The sequence below is a fragment of the Ylistrum balloti genome, unplaced genomic scaffold, assembly GCF_031769215.1.
Source record: "Ylistrum balloti isolate Yb309-2 unplaced genomic scaffold, AGI_CSIRO_Ybal_v1 Utg370706, whole genome shotgun sequence".
NCBI lineage: Eukaryota > Metazoa > Mollusca > Bivalvia > Pectinida > Pectinidae > Ylistrum > Ylistrum balloti.
In genome coordinates, this window is record NW_026782423.1 from 402,574 (window position 1) to 414,947 (window position 12,374).

Below are 12,374 nucleotides of genomic sequence, written 5' to 3' on the forward strand. Positions count from 1 at the left end.
TGTCAAAAGAAGCACCATTGCATATTGATTTTCGCTTTGGATTAACTTTGTAAAATCTAACATTTAAAATATCATCACTAGAACGAAATATGAATATTTCGGCCATCAGACAAGCATCCTCAAAGAAGATCAGAATTTTAAATTTTACAAAGAACTTCCATTTCACGATGTGACGGGTATCTAGTAATGTATGTGCTGTATGACGTAATGGTAAAATCTGAAATTCATCGTTAGTTTAATTTGAAATAGCGAAACATTATATAACATGGTTTTGCAGCAATCAGAAGATAATAAAGTATATTATTTAGCGTCATATACTACCTATAAATGATCCTAAGCAAAATTAACGATTACAAACATAAGGCTTTTCGTTAGAAAAAACTCTATGTGAATATTCCGATATTACAATTGAAGACCAATCCAGTATTTTCCCTTTATTTAGGCAATACTCAATATGTAGTTTATTGCAGAGATTTGCGTAATCCCTGTATGGATATTCTCTTCGTTATGTAATAGATACGATTTGATATTTTCTTTAGGTGAAGTAAAATATACACGTATTACATCTTATTACGAATTTCATTTCATATTTGTGACATCATCCTGATATATTTAGCAAATAGCACGGCCAGTGATATGAAACATTTCTCGTTTACATTATGATTCAACTTCTGGATATAAAATATAGTCTACAAACGAAGAAAAGTTAGTCAAAAAAGAAATTTTAAACAAAGCCTGATGTAGCTGTATTTACCAAACGAGCTTTAAATTACAAAAAATGAATTGATAAGATAAACAATTTTTACGAGAAGTTTTACATTAAATATTGAGTATAAACTGTAGATCAATTACTCATTGTAGTGTTATTCTTAGAATAGAAAAATATGTTATCATAAATCCATAGAGACATTATCGCCAATCCACTGATCCCCAATTAGTTAATGTGCTGCGACAGACAAGGTATCAATAGCAGTAATATATTCACTGACGAAATTCAACAACAGCTTGTCAATTTTCCCTTTTCCCTGGTGTTACCACCACATAATCAAAATGGTCTACTTCGGGGACAGAAGTGTCACTTGCCGGACGCATGCTCATATCAACTTGACCACTTGATGTCGTGTCGGAAGACATTCTTCGAGGAGCATCAGTATGATTGATGGGAGTGATGTAGTTGTTATCCAATTGCTCACTCGTTGGATTTAAGTAATCCTGTTCGTTTCGTCGAATTGGTTGTTCATAATCGTAATCTTTATCACCATTGTGACCAGCTGATGGAGTAATGTCAGGTTCATTGTACGGATTATTGGCCTCCCCATTCGGAACATTTAGGGAATCCTGTCTTACCATTTTAGTCTCGTCAAGATAATCATATTCTTCTACCGTCGTATCATTGACTGTGTCGTATGGGTCATGTGGGAATACATCGTATCTATTACGGACTTCCGGCGGCACTATCATTGGATCTGGACGCTTTGTCCTGTAATCGTAAGAGAATCTGACAAGTCAAAGGCTTAATGTCGATTAATACTTTTTATTTGTAATATGAATTCAAACACAGTTATATGCACATATTTAAATAGCTGATACTTCACTTTTATGTGCTTTTTCAGTTACGTTTTAATTCATTCAATTAGTGATGCGGTTCAGAATATACCCGTGTACTTGACTTTCTTCTGAAATGATCAGGTTAATGAAAATTACGAATTTATTGAATAACGGAGATAGTGCATCTTTCAATTTACAAACTTTTGAGCTTCTTGTCCTCGTTTCACTGATTTTTTGTTTGAATAAATATTTCAGTTTGGATTCAGACCCTGTGATTTAATGTAGATTTTGTTGATGATGTTGTAGCAAGATGCTTGGAAAAAAGTTTAGTTGGACGAGTAGACAACGTTTTCCTTGTAATGATTTTAACAAAAGATTTTCATGGTATCGTGTACTTACAACTTTTTATTCCTCAGACAAACGATGAGAATAATTGCTCCTACAACCAATATTGCTGCAGGTACACCGATTATGTATGGTATGTACTCTGAAAGCATATATTGAAATCCAGATACATTTCTTTTGTATGTAAATTGTGATGAAAAAATAGTTCCGTGTGTAAACAGCAAATGTCCATAACCTTTCAAGCAATACAAGTCACATGAATGAAGGTTTCTTCATTATTCCATATCGATATGTGGAACGGATTGCTCCTTTTCGGTTGTATACCATTGAAAATCTAAGCGGCCTATGTGGCTTAATTGTAAAATAATTTTCAAGTCATGAATGGAGACCCATCATTTCAAAATACAAGTTGGGTCTTTTTTTCGTTTTAATATAAGGACGAAATGAGTTTTACGAAAATAAAATATATAATTAAAGGAAGTGATCAAAGATATCATAAGTAAAATAAATGAATTAATAAAAAAGACAAATACCGTTCAGGTCTATTTTTGTTGTGGCTGTAGTGGCGCTGACAACAGATTGTCCCGATGTGGTTGGCAACGTTGTTGATAGGGATGTATACTTAGGCACTTCGGTCGTTGATAAGTGAAGGTTCTCACAATCTGTCACCAGAAAAATGGCAAATGTATTGTCCTTCTATATAGTGTGGAAGTCCTTCATAAGTTCACGTATCATTCGCAAAAAAAAAGGTTTCAAACACTCTCATTTCAAATGTGCTCAGAGAGAGATAGTTTAAAATAAATGCATTAAATTTTTTATCAGAAAGTGTAATATACTCGGTGATGTATCCGTTGAAATAATAAATATTACATTTATAATTACATCTATCTAGCTAAAGTTCAAGATCTCGAAACAAATATCATTAGTATACTTTAAGATAAATAAAATTTTGTCATCGTCATATGCAAATTAAGTATAGGCTTTAATAAGAGTTAAGCAAAGAACTTGAATCGGTTGAGCAATTGCACGTGTCTGGAAAAGTCAGCGGTGATCAGTTAAAAATTCTTTTTAAAATGGTTTCGACTGCCTGTCCATGGCTACACTGATATAAACTTTACTTAACAACAATTACAAAACAAGCTTTAAGCTTTATTCATCACTCTTGTAAGCCGAAATTGAAGCGTACGAGTATTCTTTCTTTAGGCGGAAAAGAGTACCCCGTGAATTTCCATATGGCCGGGCAGGTGAAACCCGTACCATTTCACGTCCGTTCCGGGTATCGAGCTCAGGCCGGTTAGGTGAAAGGCAAGTGCATAACCACTGAGCCACCCGACCACAAACCCAACCAATTGTTACACTTGCATAATGAATTGAGGGAAAGAATTAAAGACTGTTATATGTATCCTGTCTCGACTTGATGTATAAGTTAAATCATATAAACTAAAATGACGGGTGCGATATTAGTACCGATACATTTGATTATACTAGAGGTACAGACACTGGAGTCTTCATTATTAAGTATGTCACACACTAACACTCATCCACTAAATAGCCTAACCTATGATATACGGTACAAGCAACAATGCCGAAAGTAGCCGCAGAATAGAAACGTCGTAAAATGTCAAAACATGAAATTAAGAAAAAATCATATTAATCCTATTTTTACATATGTTTTTTACACATTGAAACAAAATTGATAATGATACCGATCTTAAACATTTTAAAATGAAATTTTATGTACATAATTCTTTTAACATAATCTTACTTTCTTGCAAGCATTCTGTATGCAGGACTTGGATATTGTCCAGGGCAATTATGCTGTATATGTCATATCCCATGACGGCTTCAAACGATATCTGTAACAAGGAAAAATAAAACTTATCACCAATTAGCATTATACACACATATCGATAAATATTATATATATGCCATTTTTTTGGATGATAAAAGAAACTGTTTGTCAATTTTAGGTTTACCTTGAATCGAAGTGATGTTATATCGACTGCAGCACAATGCCATACATCACTTTGATTTCCACTTTTTTTCCACACAACATTATTGTCTACAAGAACATTCAGATCTCCCATCGTTTCTCCGAACATGTGATACCAGAAGCGTAGACATAGGCTATTGGTCGAAGCAGGTACTGTTATGTTACCAGTGTCGAGGGTTGCAGTATAATCATCCCCGACCCCTTTTGACGAGGTATCCAGGTAAACATAGAAATCTGTGATGTGATAAATATCAAAACAGAAACTGATCCATAAATATATGTCAAAGTCGGCAACACATTTCCCATCAATTTCATATCACATGTACAAATTTTATATAATCCATATTTGAAATGAAATCGGCAACACATTTTCCATCAATTTCATATCATATGTTGTACAAATCTGATATAATTTATATCTGAAATGAAATCGGCAACACATTTTCCATCAATTTCATATCATATGTTGTACACATTTTATATAATTCATATTTGAAATGAAATCGGCAACACATTTTCCATCAATTTCATATCATATGTTGTACACATTTTATATAATTCATATTTGAAATGAAATCGGCAACCCATTTTCCATCAATTTCATATCATATGTTGTACAAATCTGATATAATTTAAATTTGAAATGAAATCGGCAACACATTTTCCATCAATTTCATATCATATGTTGTACAAATTTTATATAATTCATATTTGAAATGAAATCGGCAACCCATTTTCCATCAATTTCATATCATATGTTGTACAAATCTGATATAATTTAAATTTGAAATGAAATCGACAACACATTTTCCATCAATTTCATATCATATGTTGTACAAATCTGATATAATTTAAATTTGAATATGAAATCGACAACACATTTTCCATCAATTTCATATCATATATTGTACAAATCTGATATAATTTAAATTTGAAATGAAATCGACAACACATTTTCCATCAATTTCATATCATATGTTGTACAATATGTATAAAAACTTTTGATGAGCTTGATAACCTGTAGCATAAAATGGTCACACTAAATACGAGTTTAAGCAGAGCACCTTGTTTTTGTATCCATTACTTTTTTTGCGTTAGTTACTATTGTTTAATCTTTGCCGTACTCACTGCCGCTTTGAGCATGTCTGGGTCCACTTCTGTCACTGAGAATACTAGGAAACTCAGTACGTGATAAGTTCTCATGAGTCCAACCACATAGATTTGTCTCGAAATCACACGCAATATCTGAAAATATATCCAATATCAGTATACACATTAAACATTATAGGTACATGTACATTGTGTCGAAAGTGAACAAAGTTGATTTGCAAATGTAGCCTCAAAGACAATTAAACCCGGTCAGTATATAATATCATAGTATGTACAATGTTAGACCAGCAGTCTGTACACAAACGCCTATTTTCCTTAAGAATTTCAGTTATCTGGGGTCGTATGTTACAGGAAGAAATATACTGTCTGGTAGAACAAGGAAGTGTATTAATAACTTCACAAAAACTACATATAAATTGCGAACATGTCGACATAAAGCTCGCACTTGTTATGAATGTGACTTAAATTGTATAAAATTACTTACTGCTGTAAGAAGTATTTAAACACTTATACTCATCACACCCTGAATATACAATGTAACTAAATCTGACAAACCAGGATATAAGTGGTTAAAATATCTACACACACGAATCGTCGGAGAAGCCCATATTAACACGTATTATCTCATCGTGTACCTACCAAACACCGAAGTCTGTGTTCTGACTACAATACACTGTAGTATTGTAATGGTCACAGGTATTATCAAACATCCATGCCATCCCATGCTGATATCCGGCTTTCTATTTCATACACTTCACATCGTTCTTAACCATTTAGAAATAACACATATGTACCAGGATATTGTTGCTATACCTGTATTGGTTACAGGTAATTTCGTTCTTCACGACTCGGTAAGCACGTCTGTATGTAGGTGTGTGTATTTAAATAACAAGACGTGCTATTACTTCCGGGTTGTGTTTGTGGAGAAATAGCCCAAGTTTGTCTGTGTAAGCGGAGGGGGTCAAAGTTGATTAAGTTAATTGAAGTACGAGGTCTTTTCTTCATGGTAACTCCCCCGCAATGTTCTTTGTATCGGCTTAGTAGAACAAAGTGGAGTTTAAATATTTATATATATATGTTGTTTTTTCAAAACTGAAATTATTAAAATGTGTACATACAGCTTCAATGCCTAAATATTTATATAGAAGTAAAAATGAATGTCAGTAAAGATATGACGCCAGCATTAATTTCTGACCGGCACAGGCAATGGAAAACGATACAGTGTATATAAAAAGAACTAGATATGGGTGAACTCCCTAAACAACAAGCGATTAAAAGGTAAAAATGTTTCTGTATCTGTCTCAAGAGTGTGTTCCCGCATATGGTAGTCTCTATACCATGCGATGTTATAACAATGTTTGAATTTAATCATCTGAAAATAAAATTCAAATATTTTTCGATCAGTCAATCACCAAAAATGCGTATGTAGTCTTCTTGAATATGTACATGTGTTATTATTTTATCATAACAATTAACCATTTCAAGTTACGTGCACCAGTAAACGTTTCGCTTAAGATACATGTATCATACCGTTTTTTTCTGATTTTTTGAAATAAGGACAATGGTGTGAATGTTTTTTTGCCGGTCATATTGCTCTTAACATTCACTATACTTGAATTGCTTCCCTTTAAGCTGATAGGGTAGGGATTCAACTGTACCGCAAAATTTGGTTTTTACTAGGCTAACTGAACTCTTTAATATATTAGAAGTAAAATACAGACATAGAGACATGTAGTAAAAATCAAATACAGACGTGTAGTAGAGCTGAAATTCAGATATACAGACGTGTTGAAACAATCCGAGACGTAAAAATGTTTGCTTAAATTGTCGGATATTATCTTGTCCTAGCAGTTTATTCTCAACCATTCCAAATAAAATTTAAATGTTGAGATCATATTTGTTCGGGGTCAACATTATCTTTACTTATCGACCTATTGACTTTTTTAATTCGATATCGCGTTCTGAATCTCTGACATCAAGACATACACCCATCGATATCATAATTTGGCCTTATATTGATAGAATTGATTAATCGCTCACAGGAAAATGTAATCTTCTTAACAGATAAAGTTACTCGGCATTTCTATCCAAGTCTTCACTAAAAAAAATGAAGTCTAATATAACCAAGTCATGTTTACTTGTACATAACTTCGTCATGGAAACTAGATAGTAGAGGCATATAACATGTTACGTATGTTACCTAAGTTATACTTCATTAGATATAAACGCTTTTTTTCATTTTCTATTTGTTTGTCAGAGTTATTCCTATATAAAAACGATATATCAGAGAAAAGGATTTTGCTAAAAGACTCCAAGTTGTTAAGTATTTTACTGATCAAATCCGCAATGCTAAAAAGAATTTTGCATTAACATTTTGAACTTCACATTTATGTATATAAAAAGTACATGACATCGAATTTGATTGAAATGATTGCTTAAGAGATTAACATACTTCTATACAAATTTAGAACATGATAAAGCAGAGCTGAATAAGGAATCAAACTGCACCAAACAACTGTTCTGGGATGATTTCAAAAGAACGTCCAGTGCATGCATTTTATCGTGCACTATATCACTGTGTGTGTCCCATGCATATATTACGGCGCGCAGTCTACGTACTGGAATCCCAAAAGATTGTACTTAAGACATTGGAAACGGCGGAGGAAAATAAAACTTCGTTGTAAGAAATGTCAACATGAGTAGCCGAGGAAGTAACTGTGCAAAACATTAAATACACTAGCTCATTGTGATATCGTTAATTTGATCAAAAAAACTGACCAGTGTTATGTTTTTCGACTAATTCTCTTTTCGATGAGGTATTGACACTGTGGAGAACAGTTTACTTACGTCGTAGGTTAAGACAGATTGATCCTACTTAAGACTCACTTTGACCTGTAATGATTAAAAACAGAGTTATTCTATCGTATTTGATGTGGTATGTAACTCCATTCACAACGGAAATTAATCTATCTTAGAGAGGTTTCACAACTTGACACGTGTGTGGTGCAATGTCTATAAAGCAAGACTCGATATGGTATTTACGGTCCGTTAAATGACAGAATGAGTGTAACCAAAACAATATTATGAGGTCCAACATACGTATATATCGAGTATCTTCTGTATTTTGCATTTATATATATATTGAATACGTCATAATGTCGTTACCATGCTATTAAAACAATAGCCTGAATATGGTCTTTAGGCCTTAAAACAGTTTTGCAGTTCCTGAAAAATATGAAATTCTTAGCTTTATGAAATAATATACTTGCTGGCAGTGATGTTTTAAACACAATGTTAAATCAGAAAGACACTACCTGTAGTCGATACAGGTCTGACAGTGTGAGGGAGAGTATTTTTTTTTCTCACATTTCGCTGATCACGGGTATATCACTCACAATTACTTAGATATGTTGTTATATATTCAATAACTTTCTTTTGTCAATATACTCCACACAGACCTAGATAGTTTCATTATACATTCAATCTTATACTTTTCCCTAATGAGGTAACTCTCTCTGTTGAACGCCAATGTACTTGGTGTACATCGGTTATTCTATCACTTCAACGGCAATACCTTAAGACAACTCGACAACACTTTTGAAATGTGTGGCAAAGTATGTATGTAACACTCCCTGTTGAACTTAAATGTACTTAATGTACATCGGTTATTCTATCACTTTAACAGCAATACGTTAGGACAACTCGACAACACTTTTGAAATGTGTGTCAAAGTATGTATCAGAGGACAAAGGTAATTTTAAAATACCAGCTTACACCAGCTTATCTTGTGTATACTTATTACCATAGGATCACTGAAACATATTTGTGGAAAAAAGGAAATGTTTGATCTACATCTTAAACACGACACACTGTAACCTCTTATAAATGTTTGTAATTGTGTATGTACAATCAATACTGGCTTCCCATTTAAGTAATAGTGAAATTTGTTTGGTCAAAGTATTTCAGCCAACAGCTATTGTAATGTCATTCCAGAAGAGGAATGAGATTTTCGAAGACATATTAAATTGTTGCGACTGACTACTAATCTATATGATCAATAAAATACGAATCTACCCTTGGTGGTATTAATCTTAGTGTAGTTAGTGCTTTCTATTAGTTATTTACTAACCTGGACTCAGGGTTCTCTTAAAACAGAGAGATGGACATATCTTTATGAAGGGAACGTGGTAAGTTTGGAAATAAACTTTTTCTTGAAACCAAATTAATAACGGGATGAATTAAAAAAAACTTAAATGTGAGCAAGTAGGTTCTAATAACGACTTCGGATACGTAAAGGCACGATAATAGTAACTCTGATATAGGAAATGGTACCAAGTTAACTAGATACTTAGTTATATTTTTTTCTTTATAGAAATTTGAGATTTAAAGGAATGTTAAAGATGAAGCTATTTAAACTGCTTACCAAAACGGATAATAATGTCATACATACTATGTTTTTGTCTTTGCTTGATTTGTAAATATGGTATTGTAATACTTTATGTCATAAATGGATCGATAGTTTTTCAAATATAAGGAATATCTGAAGCAAACTAGGTATTTAAAAAAGGATATTGTATCTTATGAAGACAATTAGATTCAACGATACGTTTGTATAATCGTTTGATTTAACATAGTTTTTTTTTTTTAAATTTAAATTGCCAGAAAGTTTGTGAAAAATTACATTGTATCTATTTATTTATTTGAACTTACTTTCTCTTATGTTCACGGTAAAAGATAAGTGTTTGTAAGATCAGATAAAATATGCTCTTTTAAAAGGATATTAAAATTTTATCATGTCCATTTTTTCAGAACTCGTTTTTTATTCCATAGTCTAAATCTTATGATAATTATGCACTAAATTTGAATTTCTAGTCACCCGATAAGGAAATGCTACCTGTTTTCGTCGAAGGAGAGTCAGTTGAAAAGTCTTGGACTGTAATGCACTTTGGTGCTCTACTGTTTCTGGCTTCTATAACCTTATCATGTGGTGAGTTATAGATTAAGTAAATATAAGGATCAAATACCGAGCATTAATTTCAAAGATAAATGAAATTAAAAAGACATTTTAGTGTCTTTAGGTATGAACTGTCTTATCAATGTCAAAGTCATAAACGGTGAAGTTTAACTCAGTGATTATGTATTGTACGGAAAGCTTTGAGACAGTAAGATGAAATATATTTGATGGTTAGAATGATTTTTACGTGAACATTTTCATACCATCACCGTTTTATGTGATATCTGTCTTTGTCTAGTTTGATCAATTACAGGGTGGATTTCAAAACTGTTCAAATCACGTTGTTGATTAAAAGGTTCCATAACCTAATGCTTGAATAAATTATTTAAAAGTTAAATACATGATTTTTGAGTTACCGAATTCCGAACGGAATTAGTCGTTTTCGCAAAGTTCTAGCTTTAATCATGCATTTAGTACGGCATGAAATCATTTCATTTAACGAAAACCAACTCCAGAAAACTATTGCTAATTTTGCAAATGCATTAGGACCGCATGCATTTATATCGACGAACGATTTTTGACGAGACCTTTGGGAGCCCGTTCTGTTGGCATGGACGCTGAATATATCTTTTATCGGACGTTACGGTCATAAAGCATGTGCCGACGAACCTACCAACACAATTAGATATTAATCTTACCTACACAATTAGATATTAATCTTAATGTTTTCCGTTCCATATTTCTTATCTGATTCTATATATAGACACATGAAAACACGTATTTGCTATCGAACGTGCCTTGATTTTTTCTTCAATTAATAAGGAAGCAGTCGATGCTGATATATCCAGTTTCTTTTAAAATCGAAAATTTACAAGATTGTTTTTCCCGTGATAGATATTTATGTATCAAATTTCGTTAGGCTTCGAATTAAAATACAACAGTGGATACATGCTTATCAACATGGGCTACTGTTTTATCATGTGGAAAAATAAAGCAACATTTAATGATAAATGAAAAGAAATCATTAAATTGCACCGAACCCAAGCGCCTGTGATAGTTTTTAAAAGCTAAAATGGTCTGCATATACATATCTTATGTCCATTTTCAAGTTATGATAAGGATATTTATACACGTGCGATTTTAGGGTATTAATTAAAGATTGTTAGTGTAATTTAATAGTTTCAAACTATGTTATTGACATGTGAACGATGTATAACAAAGAACATAGACATCAAACAGAAACTATTTAAGTCCTTTTCTACACATAACGTTATAGTAGTACAAGACAAAAAATTAAACATACACTTTAGTCATTAGATGATAATAATATTGCAATGTAATACAAGGGTATAACTTCCTTTCTACCTGTATTTTGATATTGTGTAATAAGAAATATGAACTGCCTAAAAGCGAGCGCAAATTGGTGAACAAGATGCACATTTTGAACTGCCTAATACATGTCTGCACTGAAGCATGTTTTAAAGATTTCTTTTATATTTTGCAAGATTTTAACCAAACGTCGGCACATCCACACGTACCGATGTATTATTATCATCATCATCATCATCTAAAAAAACAGCACCAGCATGATCAGGCTTCGATTTCAGGGTTCGATTCCTGAATAGAAATGGGTTTCCTCCCACAGTAAGACCCCTCGCATGCGTTCAACAAGAGTGATTTTTAGGAGTTGAAATAAGTTTCCATATGTAAATAATTCATGCACATACAATCATACAACATGAAGACATACAATGAAGAATAAAACAAATGACGACAAGATAACGCAAAGCTTGACATTACCTACGCGCCCGCTTACCCCCGCGCCCCGCTGTATAAAAGAATGACGAACAATCATATGTATATGTTAATATTACAACAAGTTTAATTTCTATTTGTTATCTTTCATTGTAATTTGGCCAAGTATTAAAATGGTGTATTTTCCCATATCAAAAGATACTACTAGCTTAATAAGAGTAAAAAGTTTTAAGCTTTGCTCTAGAATGGTTTCAGAGCATTGTGTCAAAAACCTGAAATTTGTGATGAGGATTATCTGTCTCCATGGTAACAGAAAATGTATGAATAAAGTCTTTGACGACATATCTACATTATAAAAATTGATCACAAAATTTTCAAAACAAATGTGAAAGAGTTTCCTTTACAAAGTTTGTAGATTGCAGAGAGTACTACCTATCACCTTATATATATATATATATATATATATAACAATAAATGGGAAATAACACTTCACTTTTGTCAGGTCACGTGCAAGTTGAACCTGATGGCCGAGTTCTCATCACTAGCAACTCTTTGTCCATTTTCGGCACAATTTGTGGAGATGGATGGAGCGACGAGTCAGCAAGCGTGGTTTGTCGTAATGCGGGTTTGTCCAATACAGGTACAGCTATCATGTTACCGCCTTCCTCT

At 32.8% G+C, this 12,374-nt stretch overlaps 1 protein-coding gene across 1 annotated transcript; it reads right to left on the reverse strand.

The window, feature by feature from the left end:
* Positions 1 to 1,008: 1,008 nt before the first annotated feature.
* Positions 1,009 to 12,358, reverse strand: LOC132557661 (uncharacterized). Its single transcript, XM_060222180.1, has 9 exons — positions 12,226 to 12,358; positions 11,751 to 11,778; positions 5,636 to 5,736; positions 5,015 to 5,131; positions 3,870 to 4,120; positions 3,659 to 3,749; positions 2,427 to 2,555; positions 1,948 to 2,035; positions 1,009 to 1,480 (listed from the first exon to the last, which is right to left on the reverse strand). The coding sequence occupies exons 1-9, from the start codon at positions 12,356 to 12,358 to the stop codon at positions 1,009 to 1,011; spliced, it is 1,410 nt and encodes a 469-aa protein (XP_060078163.1).
* Between the last annotated feature and the right edge of the window lie 16 nt (positions 12,359 to 12,374).